Raw genomic sequence first — 19,312 nt, 5'->3', positions numbered from 1 at the left:
CCCCAAGAACACCATCCCCACCGTCAAACATGGAGGTGGAAACATTGTGCTTTGGGGGTGTTTTTCTGCTAAGGGGACAGGACAACTTCACCGCATCAAAGGGACAATGGACAGGGCCATGTACCGTCAAATCTTGGGTGAGAACCTCTTTCCCTCAGCCAGGGCATTGAAAATGGGTCGTGGATGGGTATTCCAGCATGACAATGACCCAAAACACACGGCCAAGGCAACAAAGGAGTGGCTCAAGAAGAAGCACATTAAGGTCCTGGAGTGGCCTAGCCAGTCTCCAGACCTTAATCCCATAGAAAATCTGTGGAGGGAGCTGAAGGTTCGAGTTGCCAAACGTCAGCCTCGAAACCTTAATGACTTGGAGAAGACCTGCAAAGAGGAGTGGGGCAAAATCCCTCCTGAGATGTGTGCAAACCTGGTGGCCAACTACAAGAAACGTCTGACCTCTGTGATTGCCAACGAGGGTTTTGCCACCAAGTACTAAGTCATGTTTTGCAGAGGGGTCAAATACATATTTCCCTCATTAAAATGCAAATCAATTTATAACATTTTTGACATGCGTTTTTCTGGATTTTTTTGTTGTTATTCTGTCTCTCACTGTTCAAATAAATCTACCATTAAAATTATAGACTGATCATTTGTTTGTCAGTGGGCAAATGTACAAAATCAGCAGGGGATCAAATACTTTTTTCCCCTCACTGTAACAAATCAGACTGAACACTACGGGTCAGTGGCAAATTACTGTACAGTACTTCAAACCAGGAGAACACCCAGAACCGCTGGTAATTTTAAAACTGAAAATGTCTGCCCTAAACCTTTTGCTCATAATTTGCATCTGCTGTGTAGTGTGGTTCTCGCTCGGTGTGTTTAGGAAATTTCTAATTGCACTTCAATTTGGCAGCTGACCCTCGACCACACGGAGCAGGCTACAACCGCTGAGCGCAATAACTATCCAGTGTTGGCATGTCATTGTTCAGAGTTTATTTGCATATTTTCCCTGTTGTGAATAATGTGATTGAAAACACAGTTCCTGACATAATCCATGAAGAACTGGTGTCATTAAAACAGCACAGATATGAGCTACTCAGGTGTATTAAATGAGATAAATGTAAACTAAAATGGCCCTTAAGATTTGTGTCTAACACTCTTGAACTTGACAAACTTTTTCCAAACTTAAGTCTTAATGTTGTTCCCTCCATTAACTGCAATTATGTTTAAAAGCGGATTACAATTTAAACAAATGTACAATGCTTTGCTCATTTTTTTTCTTTTTTTTTTTAATACAGCGATCTGACAGCAAATGACCACTAGGGGGACTCTGGTATCACGTACTCCCCAGTCACTTTTGAAAAGCCTCTGTTTTGGGAGCTATGGCCACAGACACAGAGCTTTTTCTGTACTATGCATCATAGGCACACCACCACCCTGTAAATAGGTTCAATTATTGACATGCAAACCAACCTTCAGATCCAGGTGAACCACGTTGTTCTTATGGAGAAAAGCTACACCCTCCAGGATTTGCCTCATCAGCCGCTTCACATCTTCCTCGTTAAAGGCCTCTTCCCTCTCTGCAACACACCGGTTGAAGATCTCTCCACCAGCAGCACTACAAATGCAAACACAAAACATAATTAATAACACTTGCTACAGTACATGCTACAGTTGAAATATCCATAGTTCTACAGATTTCCCTGGTTTGTACAAACGCTATGGCATGCAAGAACTTTTATTAAATGGTTCAGGGTTAAAGAGTGGGCAACAGACATTTTTTTTTCTTTAAGTGCTCTGTTATACATCACATTCCAAAAAAAAAAGGAAGAAAAAAAAAAAAAAGAGGAGAGATGCATTTATTGCATCTGGACCACCTGGTAGTTCCTCCTCCAAAAGGTATGCAGTCTGCTCTGTGATAACCTTTAACACTGAGACAAATCATCTGAATTATTACCGTAGAAAATGGGGTGACTTGTACTGATCAACACTAGGTCAGCAGTCATTAAGTCTACAAACCTAATTTAACCTCAGTGGAAATCACCACAAGTGCATGACTGTGTTGGAATGATGGGAATAGACACACAGTCACAAGCATGTGCATGCACACACATGCAGCAAGACTGGAGAGAGATTACAGACACATTACTGTGCTGGCTAAACATAGCATCTGAGGGGGGAAAAAGTACAACATAAAATGCAATTAGTTCATTTTTAGCCCTTTATTCAGACAGGAATAGTCTAGCTAGCATTACTGACTAAAAGGGAAGCTAAAACCTTACAAGAAGCCAGACAATCACATGCTCACTGAGATTCTCAGAGCAGACGGCATGTCAAATTCAATTACAGCATGGCCAAGAGAGAATGAGTGACCTTAAACACAAGGCTGGAGTCGATTGGGTCTCGCTATGGGCTACATATCGTTTTATGTTCATGTGTCTGATGTTTGGGCTGAAAATGGATGAGCACAGATTACTACAAAGTTCAGATTAAAGCAGAAATGTAGCGCAGTGATGCACACCAAGTGAGAAACTTTGTAAAACCTTTAATGATGAATCCCATGAATATCAGTGATGTTCTTTTACCTTTTTAAACATTTTGTTTTAGCTGCATGTACAGTATGTGTGTATGTAACTGGATGCACGTGTAGGATTTAGTGAACACTTGGATAAGCCTGGATCAGTGTTTGCACGGTCTGTAATCCTATTCTGCAGTTCTCTCATAACACTCACCAAACAGAGTAATTCTCCTTAATGAATTACAACAACAGTAATAAAAACACACAGGATGCACTTGATTGTCCATATACTTTTTGACAAGCACAAACTAATATTTAGTCCCAGATTTGCAAACGGGCTCAGAATTCACGGAGTATGTATCTAATTCAACATTTGTTGCAGTACATGGATCTGATCTCCAAAGCATCTTACTTTCTGCTGTCATACAGTTGCAATCAAAATGATTCAACCCCCATTGCAAATCAGGTTTATTGTCAAAATGTACAGACTTTCAGCTGTTTGCAATGAACAAATCAAATAAAATCAGTTGAAATAGTTCAACACAATGAATGTTTCAAGTGGTTTCCCCAAATTCAACTGAAAATGCAACTTGTAATGACTTCTCCAGTCTCAAAACGATTCAACCCCTTCATGGCAAGCATCTTAAGTACTTAGTAGAGCACCCTTTTGCTGTTATGACCTGCTGTAAACGAAATGCAGAGCTTCTGGCAGCATTCTTGAGGAATCTCGGCCATTCCTCATAAGCAATGGCCTCCAGTTCAGTAATATTCTTGGGTTTGCATGCTGCAACCGCCTTCTTCAAATCCCACCAGAGATTTTCTATGGGGTTTAAGTCAGGTGACTGTGAGGCCCTGTAGAATCTTCCAGGACGACTTCTGCAACCAAACCTTGGTGGAATTTGAGGTATGCTTGGAATCATTGTCCTGTTGGAAGGTACAATGATGCCCAAGCTTCAGCTTCCTCACAGATGTCATAACGCTTTCTCCTAGGATTTCCTGATACGTCAATTAATCCATTTGCCTTCCACACGCTGCAGGTTTCCAGTGCCAGAGGATGTAAAGCAGCCCCAGAGCATGACCGAGCCAGCACCATGCTTGACTGTGGACAGAGTGTTCTTTCTTCATTCTTCTTCCTCCAGACATACCGCTGTTCCATCATGCCGAAAAGTTCCAGTTTTGTTTCATCACTCCACAGAACAGAATCCCAAAACGTCTGTGGCTTATAATGTGTGGTGGTGTATATGATTTTGAGCCGACTTTTCTTGTGCTTTTGGGTCAGTACTGGTGTACGTCTTGGAGTTCTGGCATGGAAACCTTCTGCGTTTAGTACGTGCCATACTGTGCTCACTGAAACCTCAGTGCCTGTTGCCACCAAGTCTTGCTGCAGGTCTTTTGCAGTCACTTGAATGTTTTTCACAACCTGCCTTCTCAGAAATCTGGTTGCAGCTGTTGATCGCTTCCTTTTTCTGCCCCATCCAGGTATTTCATAAATTTTCGACCCCTAGCCAGTTCAGGTATTTCATGTGTTCCAGCTCAAGCACACCTGGTGCAACTAATGAAGTCCTTGATTAGTTGCATCAGGTGTGCTTGAGACAACACCTGTTTTGCATATTTGTGCTGTTGTGAGGGATTCTATTCAGTGGGTTGAATAATGTTGAGACTGGAGAAATCATTATAAGTTGCATTTTCAGTTGAATTTGGGGAAACCACTTGAAGCGCTCATTGTGTTGAACTATTTCAATTGCTTTTGTTTGATCTGTTCATTGCAAACAGCTGAAAGTCTGTACATTTTGACAATAAACCTGATTTGCAATTTGGGGTTGAATAATTTTGATTGCAACTGTACCTATACCAATTGGACTCGCATCACAATGTACATCCTTTAAAACTACTGATGATCAATGGATAATCTCCTCTGGATACTGTAAATTTGTACCCAAGAACTGCTGCTGCAATCGTAAACACTGTCCTGTGCCCATATTCACAATAAGCTCATTCTGAACACCCTTAGTACTGTGTGTCTTTAATCTTCTACACCTGTATACTGTAATGATTTATACATTAATCTCACTAATCACTGTCACCCAGAAGAGTATGGGGTCCTTTCGAGCGTGGTTCCTCTCATGATTTTTTCCCCTCATGCTGTGTTACGGAGTTTTTTTCTTTGCCACCATTACCTCCGGCTTTCTCTTTAAGGATCTAAATCTGTGTGTTGATTTATGTAAATCTGCTTTGTGATAGTTAAAAGGGTTACAGAAATAAAACTGAATGGAATTGATTTTAAATCATAAGGTAGCATGTATATTTTTATATTAGGTGATAAAAGGATAGTCAATATAGTCTTTCAATTTAACTGGGACTTCTGGGTGAGCACAGGACCGGTTTGATTTTTAAAAGCCTCTTTGCTACCTTACTAATACAGAAGGTCACTAACTACTCAATCACTAATTATATATTAGTATATATAACTACTTGTGAAACAAAAACAAACAAGCAAACGAAAAAGCACTTGATGTCCAAAACAACATGTAATCTATCAGTTATCCAAGCTAGATCATTTTTGTTCCTTATTAGGGCACAAAAGGAGATTTTTACACACCTGGTACATAAAGAGTATGCTATATACAATAAGCTACAAGTCACACTATTTGTGTAAATGTGTATTTTTACATTACCAGCAGATAAGGCCAAGCTTACTAATGTGCTTAATATGACATCATCCAATGCATCCAGTGATATGATCAGAATCAGACTTTAATCAACATTAGTCAACGTTGCCTTAACTTTCAAATGAGCAACTCAGTGTTTAACAAACAGCAGGAACAGCACCTCCCTAACACTAATAAAATAGACTTGGAGGGAAAAGCAATTAGCACTTGACCAGCTAGAGATAATGGATTTTAGAGCTGGGCAAATCCATCTGGTTCTTCTAAAGATTTAAAAAATGCAAACGCTCCACTGTGAGGTTACAGTAATTACAGCCCAGAAATGCCCAGCCAGGCCGTTAGACTCTACACACCAGACTAAAAGGAGAAGGGAAAAATGAAAATCTGGCCAAATCATAAGTAGGTCACGTTTTTGGCTGGGTAAGGGCATGTCCGGGCACCACAGTACTCCAACAGCATGGAGTTAGCTTTCACCAATTTGAATGCTGTTCACACACACACACACACACACACCCCGTAAGACGCCTTTCAGTGCTCTTTTAAATATGAAAGCTGTTCTTGTACAATAAGTGTCTAACAGATTACAAAGAGGAGTGAGCTTCACGAGTGAATCTATTTCTAGATCCTGCTGCTTACTGTCAAATGAGTACAGCATGTTGAGCCTGTCTGAGTAATTAATTGCAATTAGGCCTACATCAAAGGATTCCTTGATGCTAGCCACAGAAGCAAAGCTTTACAATCTGTAACCCAGCTGGAAAATACAGAGAAGATTACAAGGAAGCGGTCTTCTTAAAGTCCACCACTAAACCATTTATGTGTATTAGGAATTGCATGCCTTAAATATTCAGAACTGACCGCTTCAGTAAATATCCTCAAAATTAAAAACAGGCTTTAATTAAGATCTGTGTGCACGGCCGTAACAAATACATTGCATCCCCAACACCTGGAGTTAAAATACACAGCTCTATGGTATGTAAGGAATACAATAGGACTTGCTGTAATAGAAAAATAATCAATGATGGGGAGGTTTGATCCGGACCGACTGATGCAGAGTTGCTGTTACCACCCCAAAGTTGCTCACTTTTCTACAACAACAAATCCTGATTTTTTATTATGCTTCTTATATCACAATTTTATCCATACCCATTTAATGTCATGGAACATCCGTGAAACCAGTTAGTAACTGTTCACTCACTTTAAACAGAACAGTAGTTCGCTCACCAGCATTTTTTCTCTCTTGAACTGAACACAAAAATGCAGCTTGTCATGTTACTAAGAAACCACAAAGACCTCCCATTATCAAGCGTAATTCATGTAACTTAGTTACAGCTTTACCTCTGAGTGTTATAACGCACTGACACTGGAGACTCCATCAAATATGGTGAATAAACATCTCACTGAAAACATTACATAAATCAATTAAACGTTGTTTTTTAAAATCTGTTTATGAGTAGCATCTACCATACAAGAGTGTGTGTTGGTTCCTATTAGAACAAGCATTATTATAAACATTGTGGCCGACACTACCATCAGAGCTGCTGTTATATAAAACGTGAGCACTCTGAGCACTCAGAATCTTGAAAATCAACAGTGCAGTGGAATAATTAAGGATAATGGCCACTGTGTCTCTTTAGATAATTATCAAATCTCATAGCGACCAGTATAAACACTACAGAGCACCATATGGTCCCAGTTGGGTCATCTGAGCAGGAGCAAGACAAGTGCAGCTGCTAAACCCTACACTTTCTGGGCGTGACTCATGTTTGCGTATTCCCCATCGGTGAAACTCCTTCACTATACACCCACTGCATTCTTCTAGGCAAGGCTTTTAGGCTCACATATCACCTGTGGGCTGCTGCAGCTGCTCTGCTTTCTCACTCAGGGGCAGGAAACAGCTGAATGAAGATGCACAGACACAGCGGATACATGTTTAATATTGCTCCTCCGTCACCATGCTGAGTGAGTTCTGTGCATGTTACAGTATTAAGTGTATCGCAGAAGCTGCATTGTTTTGCTGTTTATATTTCTGCTTTGGAAAGTCTGCATTGCACCAAACCAGAACTAACACGCATCGAACACATCCACAGTTCAGTTGTCTATTATGAAGATAAATCAATAGGATATTTTGTTCAATGCATCCCAAATCACATACTTATATGTGCTATTCTATGCCATGTTGTAGTACAAATAGTGTGAGTAGTGTGTTCACACTGAAAATTCCAACAAGAGGAAGTGCACTTCAAGTACACGGATAATGCACTTATTAAACTGAAAAAAAAATGAAGCGTGGAATGCTGGACACTTCATGCACTCAATGGTCACAGCTCTGCTTACGTAGCGAAAGAGGGGAAGGACTACCAGGCGCTGACACTGGCTCAAATTGGCTTAGAATTAAAAAAAAAAGGGCATGTCATGTTGGGCATAAAAGATATTGTTGACAAACAGTAAACTGAAGACATTAATTTTCGTGGACTCTGGGTTTTCTGCTAAAGCTAGCGGCATTGCATTGCGTGCGTTTGACATCATTTGCATCGACTGGGAAATGGCTTACACTTCCACTTAGTTTAAAAAAAAAAAAAAGTGTTAGTGTTCCATTTGAGACAATACTACCCTTTTAAAATTCATACATTAGATGTTAAAGTACATAGTGTAAGTGCAGTGTATAGTATGTCATTTGGGACACAATTTAGGTCAGTAGTACACAGGCAGTTTTTTTTTTAATTCCTTTATATACACCACAAACAACTAACAAAAATTATACAACCATGCCATATTGGAGCTGCAATATACAGAGCAAGAGCCATGCACGGTCCAGGCACTCATGTGCTACTGCACAACACACTGACATTATGAACTCTCAGCTGGAGTCCACAGTGCAATGAGGGCACTTTACTGAGCCAAGGCTGATGAAGTCCCCCTCAAAAAAAGCCACCATTAACCATGAATAGGCTTCTATCATTGTGGACTGACCCAACCAAAGCCAAAGTCCCCTTCCCTCCCCTAAATCGCCCCAGTGCCCCAAAATAGACCCAAAAGTGGGGGGAACGGGATGAATGAAAAGGGTCTAACAACTAACTGTTTATTAGGTTTGCTCTCATTTAACATGATGGATTTGCACAAAAGCCCAATACATTATGGCCCATTTCCTGCACCGCCCAACAAAGACCTTTGATGAATTTCTGTTGATTTTTCAGCCATAGGATGGACTACGTTACTTTTAACCAATCTGACTTGGCTGATGTTCATAAAAAACTAGTGTTCCCTCATACATGCAACTACACAGCACATTACATATACAAATGGGTAAACCTGGATGTTGCATGCTCTTAAGGTTTAAGAGTTGTAGAAGGTGCCAAGTGATGGCTAAGTGCCAGAGACTGAGGGGAAATGTCCACTCTAAGCTAATTATGGGTGAAATCTGTGTTTCTGTTCCATTTGCACACAAAGAAACGCTAAAACCTTCTCACAAACTCACATTCCTCTCTGTGTTTTGAGAGTTGTTTTTTTGTTGTTTCAGGTGACTTGTATTGCAATAATACGTAGAAATATTCTAATAATACCAGAGTTGATAAATGATATGGGTGATCAACTGGAAAGTCCAAATTCCAATTCAGTGAGCATCTCTCATCACCAGCTGCTGTTGGGACATGGCTGTGAGACTGGGCAGATGATGGACTTCAACTAAAAAGGAACTGACCGCATGCCATTTACTGGTGGGAGAAAGGAAATGAGACTGACCCTACACTGAGAGAGAGAGGTGTTGAAAGAGAAGTCATGCTGCGCTATGAAAGAGGCTTGCAGATGACTCTGAACAGACAAAGAACAACCTTTATTACCCACAGTATATCTATAGGTAATGTGAATAAATATGATTAATTCTGCTATACTGGTTATTCGATTCTTGTTAGCAATGCAGTGTATAATCTTTTGTTTAGGAGAACCTGTCTTTGGCCAGTGCAAACAAGACAAATCAAGCCTCATGCAGGTCTCTCAAATCCAAACAAAATGAAGAGCCAATTAAATGGTGCTCAAAAATGGTCGAGAGATTTATATTTCGAATATGTGAAACAATAAGCTGTTTTTGCACTGCGGCAAGATGAGCCTGTGCTACATCACCACTTTACTCCTCAAACTCTTTTCTCTGGGTAAAAATATTGGCCTCTTTTTTGTTTCATTGTTTCATTTCAGCAATATCATCTATCTCCATTTCAACTAAAAGCTCTTGGATCCTGCAATATATATATATATTTTTTTCCCATCAATGAATGGAAGCCCTGAAACCATTCCTATTATTATTAATGTAGTCTAAAAGAGCTGCAAGCTGACTGCCCAAATATACAGCACCTCTCCTTCCTAGCCAACAATGTAAACTATTATAGGATTTTCAGCATTTATTGCAAACAATTTGACATTTCACATTTTTTATATTATTTACTGGCTGTTCTAAAGTAAAAAAACAAAAAACCCCCAAAAAAACCATATCAGTGCAGCAAACACAATGCATACATAAAGTTTGCATGTGTGATTTAATTAAGCAACTATTAGGATTATACTGAATGCATATACCAGAGTCCACCTACTAACTTTTTACCTACACGTATCATTTCCCTCACCACAATCTCTCACATGTTCTCATCCTCTCATCAAGCAGGCAATGGCTTTACAACAGTCTGTGCATTGCAGATTCTACTAATTCTACTAATTGTAATGACCACTTTCTCTCTCTGTCTGTGTGTGTGTGTGTGTGTGTGTGTGTGTGTGTGTGTGTACACGTGTACAGAGGGCCAGTGAAATGACGTTGGGCACTGGGAAACAGGTCACCCAGCATCAACGAAGCTGTAGGGCAAACATATGCAGTCTCACTCATCTTAATAATCATCACACACTATGCTATCTGCTAGTTCCAGAGTAGTCACTCATAAAAACATATAGCAAATGATAGTTTATTAACATTTGTTCATTATCATTTGTTAACGATAAGATACATTTTGGTTTTAGTCACATGTTGATCATATGTTACAGCTCCTGTAACTAGAACTGCACAATATGACAATATGGTATCAATATTGTGATTATATAGCATGGTATACATTTCTAAGTATCAGCATAATCACTTTATTTGTTGCTCACTGTAAAAAGACACTGACTGGAGATTAAAACCTAATTTGCAGCCATTATTTTATTTATTACCCATTATTTTTATTCCTTTGCTTTGTGAAATACTTTTTACAAATCTCTGAACCCATAGTGACCATTGTTGGCACTTTGATATCTCAGCAAATTTCTATATTGTGATATACTATATACAGTGTATCATGAGGATGTCTTCATGTACCATTTTGCCACATCACCCACCCTTATTTATTAGTCTTACTAAAAACATTATAATGCTGCAAAACCACCTAGTCTAATAGATTGTGTGAGCACAATAAAACCCAAAAAAGCATTGCTTTATGTTCACTTACAGCTACAATCAAAATTATTCTACCCACATTGCAAATCAGGTTTACTGTCAAAATGTACAGACTTTCAGCTGTTTGAAAGGAACATATCAAACAAAATCAGTTGAAATAGTTCAACACAACGAATGCTTCAAGTGGTTTCCCCAAATTCAACTGAAAATACAACTTATAATGATTTCTCCAGTCTCAAAATTATTCAGTCCCTTCAAGGCAAGCATCTTTAATACTTAGTAGAACACCCTTTTGCTGTTATGACCTGTTGCAAATGAGATGCATAGCTTCTGGGTTTACATGCTGCAACCGCCTTCTTCAAATCCCACCAGAGATTTTCTATGGGGTTCAAGTCAGGTGACTGTGAAGCCCTGTAGAATCTTCCAGGACTTCTTCTGCAGCCAAGCCTTGGTGGAATTTGAGGTATGCTTGGGATCATTGTCCTGTTAGAAGGTCAAATGATGCCCAAGCTTCAGCTTCCTTACAGACAGCATGATGTTTTCTCCAAGGATTTCCTGATACTTCAATGAATCCATCTTGCCTTCTACACGCTGCAGGTTTCCAGTGCCAGAGGATGCAAAGTAACCCCAGAGCATCACCAAGCCACCACTATGCTTGACGCTAGACAGTGTGTTCTTTCTTCATTCTTCTTTCTCCAGACATACTGCTGATCCATCGTGCTGAAAAGTTCCAGTTTTGTTTCATCGCTCCACAGAATATAATCTGGTTGCAGCCGTTGACACCTTCCTTGTTCTGCCCCGTCCAGGTATTTCATAAATTTTCTGCCCCTAGCCAGTTCAACTATTTAATGTGTTCCAGCTCAAGCACACCTGGTGCAACTAATGAAGCCCCTGATTAGTTGCATCAGGTTTGCTTGAGACAACACCTGCTTTGCATATTTGTGCTGTTGTGAGGGATTCTATTCAGGGGTTGAAAAATTTTAAGACTGGAGATGTCATTATAAGTTGCATTTTCAGTTGAATTTGGGGAAACCACTTTTGACTTGTTCACTGCAAACAGTTTAAAGTCTGTAAATTTTGACAATAAACCTGATTTGCAATGGAGGTTGAATAATTTTGATTGCAACTGTATATATCTGTGGCATTCGGTACGTTATAGATGCTGAATTGCATTTTTGTCTTCGTATAAATGCATTCGATGAATATAATATAAATATATAAATGCATCTTCATCACAGAAAGTACTGCCAAACAAATCATGAGGCTAAACAATCTCTACAAGCATATACTCACAACTCTAGAACAAGCACCATCTCACTGGGCATCTCATAGACCGCATGCAAGTTGACCACTCGGTGGCAGGATGATGCCAGCTCCAGCACAGCGATCTCATGAATGATCTCCGCTCTGCAGTCCAGGCCCTTCCTCCTCTTCCTCATGAACTTGGCAGCATATTCTCGACCTGTGGTCTTCTCGACACACTTCTTCACCACTGCAAACTTCCCCCTGAGAGTGAGGAGGAGTGTATATTGGTTAGCGAAGTGAGAGACACAAAGCTCTCACTGCATATTCTGTATACGACAAATAATAAATTCTGAAAATGGAACAGAAAATGTACACCAAAGAATGTAATGGATAATGCTGATCCATTAAAGCAATAAAAAACAAACAAACAAAAAAATCACCTTAAAACCTGCTGGTAAAAGATAGCTTTCCTTTGCATTACATTAACTATTGTAGGCTACAAATAGATGCTTTATTCAGAGTATTATTTCATGCATTGAAAGAAGAGCTAGAGGGTGGTTAAAATTGTATTAGGTGGGGGTGACCAATTATATAAGGATGGCACACTTGTTATCCTCAAGGCTGAACATGCTTTTGTCCCACTTGCATTTTTAAGGAATGAAATCATTAACTGCCCAAGTCCTCCCTTTTTCCCCTCACAATCAAGTACCCACTTTGTGGTGGGTGACCCACTTTTAGATAGGATGTTTAAAAGGTGAGACTCTCTCTCTCTCTCACACACACACACACAGAGACAGTGGTTGTTGCCCAGGGGAACCTTTTATATATTGAGATGACATCCCCTGCTGAGATTTATTATGCCCTTAGCATCCTAACTAATAATTTGTCTCAACACTGTTATACCATCCACAATTAAATATTCGGTATCGGGGGGGAAAAAAAAGTAATTTCTATGCTAAAAGAAAACTAACCGACACAATGGGCCATTCATGATATAGTCAATTTAAACCATCTCTGTGTGAGAAACTGACCTTTCCACTGCAATGCTGTTGATTTAACCTTGTGATAGGCTTGGTGTTTTGTTCACCAAAAAGACTTCCTTTGAACTGGAAGGTGACCTTGGAAGAAAGCAGTCACCAAACAAATCCCTACTTAAACAAGTGTGATTTACAACGCAGTAACGCACTATGGCTGAACGATTCTGTGCATGCATGACCATGAACACACTACCTCGCTCAATAAGGCACAACATGATTAAATGTTCATCCTCAGAGACGCGTGGGTTAGTGATATGATAGCTCTTCTTCTTTCAGCAACTTCAGTTTTCAAACATGCAAGCAAAGGAAGGTGTTTTCATGGGATATAATGACCGCAGGATTGATCTGCAGGGTGCATTTCAGCATTTCCCACTCGCAGTTGGATACTGTATGAACTTGATATGCCAGTCTTGTTTCTACGAAATACAAGAAAGTGCCAATCCAGTCATTGGCATGCATTTGAAATCACAGAAATCATGCTGCTGGAACAACAGAGCTTGTATCCAGTTGTTGGATGGATAAGATATCCATTGTTCCTGTTTATTGGTTTGCATATAATGTCAGTTTGACAAATGGTACAGTATATGCAGGAAAAAAAACTATTTTTTGCAGTATATTAATTCCCCTAAACTTTTAAAAATGAAAGTCAAGGCTCCATGGTTTTCTCCAACAAGGCTCCAACATTATCTCTATGTATACATGATTTCTAAAATGCTACAATGATGTGTAATTGCATTAATGTGGGGTTCTCTTCCTACAATGTTGAACATGTTTGGAGACACTTATAGATGGATCTCCTCCAAGCAGAATATACTCCCTTTATAGTCTTATTATGGTGCATATAGACTTCTAAGGGCTTCTTTCAGACAACTCTTGCACACAGCTTGTAATGAAGGTAGAAGAATCTTTGGGTTCATCTTGATGAGTGTGACTGTGCTGCTGAATGTTGGGCATGTAACAGACTAGGTAGGTTCTATAATGGTATTATATTATAGACTATGGAGTAGCACATAATATAGTTGATAGGAAGCCAATCCAAATTTCTAATTTTCTAATTTTGCCCAGTGCTGCCATGGACTTGCCTGGATTCCAGGTTAAATAAAAACAAACCTGAAACATTTAAGATGTAATATGTAAGGGAAATATACTTTGCATATTAAATTGGCCAAATCAGAACAGTTTATTTTAAAAATCAAGTACTTGACTACTTAAATCCCTAATATCCTCTAGATTATAGTATAACATGGTGCTGCATCTGCTTTTCTGGTGGTAAGCCATCCCGTGGTCCCTCTTGCTCCCAGACAGAAAAGGCTGCTGACAGCACTCATGTGAGAATCATGGACTCAGGGCCCACAGGAAACATCCCCCAATTTTCAGCCCCATTCTGTCTGCCTCAGTAACAGATTTACTACATACAGCTGTCACTGCCTTCCTCTTTGAAACTATGGAAGGTAGTTTTGTCGACATGTCTGTAATATCGTTTTAGCCATATTTTGCATACCTCTTTCTAAATTGTTAATGATTCCTCATCTCTATTCTAGAGGATCAAACATTGGTGCCAACCATGCAGTAAAACACCAGATTGCACTATAAGAAGCGTTATTAGTCCATTATCAACTGAGAGTGGATGCATTGAAATATTTGTTTTGCAAGGAGTAGCTGCATGATTGAATACACCAGAGGTTATCACATTTAAAAATAATTTTTCAGACTCATCTATCTATCTATCTTCCACTCAAAGAACACATTTTTATTAAATTCATTAGTTACATTAGCGCTATACAGGAGCTAGAACACCTCTTCCGTTCATTTGAAAATCTAACAGGATTTTATTGACCTTGACTGCACAGTTACAGCATGCCTTCACTCCTATAGTAGTGTGCTAATCTGACCCCTGCTGCTAAAGACTGGCTTCTTAAAAACAGGAATGCCAAGTCTAAATGTAATAAAGGAGCGTCTCTAATCCCCTCACATAAAACCAGCCATTCCAGAAGTTTGCAGCTAATCAGGCAAGGCATGGCCACTGCTACAAAGACCTCACTGCTCAACCATGAGAAGAAATTGGGCTTTGAGGTGAAATGGTCCATATGCCTTCTTTTTTTCCCTTAGCCAAGCCTCCATGATGCTGTGAAGCTTGTAATTGGCTTTTGCCAATTACAAGATGATGTTTGCATGAATGGACCAAAAATCAGATACCCAGGACAAGCAGTTTTTGTGTTTGGACTATTAGTTTAAAAAAAATAAATTATTATTCATAGTTATCAGGCAGAGAAGTTGTTTAACAACCAGAAAAGAAAATGACTGATATTCCACCATTTTCTCCCCAAATTGTTTTTTTTTTTTTTTTTTTTAACCATCAATTCCCACCTACTAGCCAGTTCTTCCCTTAACAGGACAGCCACCAATCCACTCCTTACTAGGCGGATTAATTATAATGACCATTAAGTATCTTTTCCCCACCAGAATCAGAAACATGCAGGTATGTGTAATTATTGAGCAAATAAAGTCAGGTGCAAAATTGTAATAGAACTATTCAGTTACCTCACAACCCATTGGGCAGCTGAATCACTTTGTTGAGGACACAAACACAGTGTGTTACCTTAAAAATGCAGAATGATATTTATATTTGTTTCCCTTAGTCTGTATTAATGCACTTGACTAGCTAACTCGCCACAAGTTATTACTATATGTTAGAGATCACATTTTAGCTTAATCAATTAGGTTGCCTAGGCTACAGACTGCAGCCCAAAATGTGTCTGGGCAAGCACATTGGTGCTTTTACATGCATAGTGAACCACCTAACAAATTTATGATTTGTCTACCTCTGGTTTGGCTAGATAATTCTTATTATTGTGAGGGATTCAAAATATGCTATATATAATATAATACTCCGTTTACCCAGCAAGCGTGAAGGCTTTAAATGGCTGGGAAGACAGCCTGCGATTTTGCAGATTCTACAGTGTCTTTAAAAAGGCTCACAGAATTTATTTGGAGAAGTGTCAGCACATTTTCAAAGCCAGTGGCCTCACACAGACAACACCCTGAAAGAGATGATTTTCATGTGTGCAGCTGTAGGGTTGACAGAAGGGCCAGAGTCTATAGAAGTCTGCAATCCTAGTCAAGAAACCATACCAACAAGTATTTTAAAAACACTCGCTTGACCATCTTATAATTTTTGTTATATGATGCTTTTGCTGGACTCAACCATTCCAATTTAACACGGCATTAAACATTAAACAATGGAACTGCACAATAACCCAGATCATTACTTTCACTAACTCTTAATGGATAGCATGTACACAACACTGAATGTGTCATGCTTTGGCATTCACGTATTTAATAAACAAAAAGACGGGATTTCTTTACATACCAGGAGCTTAAATATTTTGTCTCATTTATGACAGACCTCCACACAAAGACACATGACCTGCTAAGACAGACAACAGTCAAAGCAGACTTTAATCTTAATACAGAAATATGCATAATAAGGAATGTAAAGAATTAATTTTTGAAATATACTGCTCCATGCAGATAGAGGTCTAACCTGTTGAAGAAGCTCATTTGTAAATTCTACTATTGGACAGACTTCTATCAACTAGGAGCAACAGGGACAGAAGGTTTCTGATGGCTTTCAAATGAACACAAGAGCCCTGACTCCTACTCTTAAATAAAGGGGATCAATAGACGACAGTAGCTCTAAAAGCAAGCTTTAAGGATGCTGACAGATGGACTTGGTAAGTCTGGAGCTTGGCAAAGAGCCTTTGGCAGGGATACGTTAGAGACATGACGTCAGGGCGGTGACATTCTGACACTATCCAGCTGAAGTACATCTCATTCACACTTACTAGAGAAAACCCGTAACTACGTATGCTGCCTGTTGACAATGCAAAAAGTCCAACGATATGGCACAGATTGTCTATTCAACTACACGGCTCTGTGAGCAAACACAAAGGTCATCAGGGTAAAGTTCAGGCTGCAAAGCCTAACAGGATTGTCATTAATTTACTGCTTTGCAAAAGATCTTCATGTAGTAATGCAGCTTACTGATCCAGCTGGCCTGAGACCATCTGAACTAGGGAAAAATCTGGCCACCATTAGTTTTTTTTGGATAAAGGAGAAAACAAATTGGATATTTTTGACAAAAAAGTTATGCTGTTTCTATATTTAATATGAAATACATCAACAAATGAAATACATCACTTTTCAAATCAATTCAAATAACAAATTGATAATTAATTAATGCACTGTTTCCTATATTTCCTGCACAGTTAATTGTATGATGTACTGTACAAACAAGTGCCAAAAACTCATTTATTGTTGCCAGGGAACACATAACATCTCATTAATGGGTTATATCACCAGAGTCTGAAAAAATGGCCTTAAGTTAGGGCCACCCCTTGGGTGGGTGGGTCACAAGGAGCTGGTTTACTCATTTAAACAACCACTTAGACTGCTTGCTGTAGGCAAGGAATCATAAAAAAATAAAATAAGCAAAAAAAAAAAAAAACCCCACCACAATACATATTACCACCTAGACATTACTAATTAGTTCTTTTCATATCACTATTTATTATTATACAAGTCTGAGAAGTGATCTCTCAGAATGCAGAGAAGGCTCTTCACATGTGTGTGTGTGTATGTGCTCCACCTGCATTTTATAGTTCACTATGAAAGTAGTAGTAATGAATTCTGGTAATCAAAATAAATAAAAATAAAAATTCAAGCCAGAATTTCACTCCATCATAGCTGAGTGTTCTTGGGTAAACAAAAAATAAGTTTGCTTGTGTACACTCTACCCACAAGCGTATCAGCAAAAGGGCTGTTGTTCATGCTGCATTAGTCACCTAGGCAGCAAGTAGGTAATAAGGTAACTACAGTCACTTTGACAGGAGTAAAAGAACCTTATCTCAAGTATCAAACCACAAAAGTATGACCGAAATCTCTTTTTGTGAGAGGGGAAAACGCTCCCAGACTTAAACCAGAGGGTTGTTTACTCTATGGCTATGACAAGAGGAATTAATGAACTCTGACATGTGACCTCAACATACAGAAAGAGGCAGCTATTCACACAGTCTGCAGGCACACAGGCAGACATTTTCTGAATACTTTGAGAAAGTGCATTACCTCATCTGTGTCACAGAGCAAAAGTTTTTATATGTGCCTGTGTCCTTTCAGCATCTCTCTCGTTTCAGTACAGGGCAGTAATGATGGAGGAAGGAAAAAGGGAAAAGAAAAAAAAAAATAAGGCACTGCTGTAATGTAGTGGCAGAAAATCACTTCCTTCTGAGATTAACTTTATTGGCTTCATTCCTAGGTAAATTTGCTAAATGGAAAAACCGCTGGCATGGAAAAATCATCATCCCAAACGACCAGGGCAATCAGATTTCATATTGTACCTAATTTTATATTTGTATTTGCCCGAATAACAAGTTCAATATCCAGAGAAAAACAAAAAAACCCTACTTCTTACTGACTTGCAAAGTAAAAGTTTTCATTTGCTTTGTAGTGGTGTTTAAATTTAACAAGCTTCATGGTGGTTGTGATGCACCTTGATACTGTTACTACACCATGCACTCCTGAATCCACCTGCTGCACTACACACATCAGCAGAAACATGATCTGGGTGTCAGATGAACAATTTTTAGTACATGGATTAATTAGTGTGCATGGAAGACGTCTGGGTTACGTATGTAACCCTGTTCCCTGAGAAGGGAAGGGAAGCGAGATGTTGCTTTTAGCATAACGCTATGGGAAGCGCCCTCACAATTGACCGGCATCTAAAGCTTGTGTAGCTGACGTTCCTCAATTTCTTCGTGGATGGTGTGCTAGCGTTCAACATGGTCTCTACAACCTCAGTTGTGAGACCAAAATCTTAGCTGGTGCCCCTCAGGGGCCAGACCCACAGTTTCCACAGTTCCGGCTAAGAGTGATAAATCAGCCCTCCGGCTTGAGACAGTAGATCCCTGCGGATAGGAATCTCCCAAGGAGTGCAGTCAAGCAGGGATATTATCTCCGAGAACCATATTTGAGCTGGCCAATAAGGTGCTACTAGCAGCAGACTTGGCGAACTCTCGCTAGAACTTGAGGGAGCAGAGCGTTTGGGGGAAAAGCATAGAGATGCGAACTCAACCACATGTGCACCATGGCGTCCCGCCCTAATGGTGCAGGAGGAGTGAGGGTGAACCACAGCGGGCAGTGTGTTGTCTCCTCGGAGGCGAACACATCCACTTCCGCTTGGCTGAACCTCCGCCATATGAACTCCACCACTTGTGGATGGAGCCTCCAACCCCTGGGCCTCAGCCCCTGCCTCGATAGGATGTCTGCCCCCACATTCCGGCTGCCCAGAATGTACATTGCACTCACTGACAAGAACCATCCCTCTGCCCAGAGAAGAATTAGATGTGCCTGCCTGAACAGGGGGCGTGAATGTAACCCT

General features: G+C 39.7%; 1 protein-coding gene across 1 annotated transcript in view; it reads right to left on the bottom strand.

Moving 5' to 3' along the window:
- Window positions 1-19,312, bottom strand: part of stk17a (serine/threonine kinase 17a) — a 38,412-nt gene that overhangs the window by 4,587 nt on the left and 14,513 nt on the right. The window contains exons 2-3 of the mRNA XM_053635760.1: window positions 11,888-12,100; window positions 1,471-1,615 (exon numbers count right to left, since the gene is read on the bottom strand). Coding sequence (XP_053491735.1) covers window positions 1,471-1,615; window positions 11,888-12,100 — 358 coding nt within the window. The remainder of the gene's footprint in view (window positions 1-1,470; window positions 1,616-11,887; window positions 12,101-19,312) is intronic.

The sequence above is a fragment of the Ictalurus furcatus genome, chromosome 1 (genome assembly GCF_023375685.1).
Source record: "Ictalurus furcatus strain D&B chromosome 1, Billie_1.0, whole genome shotgun sequence".
Lineage (NCBI taxonomy): Eukaryota > Metazoa > Chordata > Actinopteri > Siluriformes > Ictaluridae > Ictalurus > Ictalurus furcatus.
Note: the sequence above shows the minus strand (reverse complement) of the source record. Positions and strands in the feature narration are given on the sequence as shown.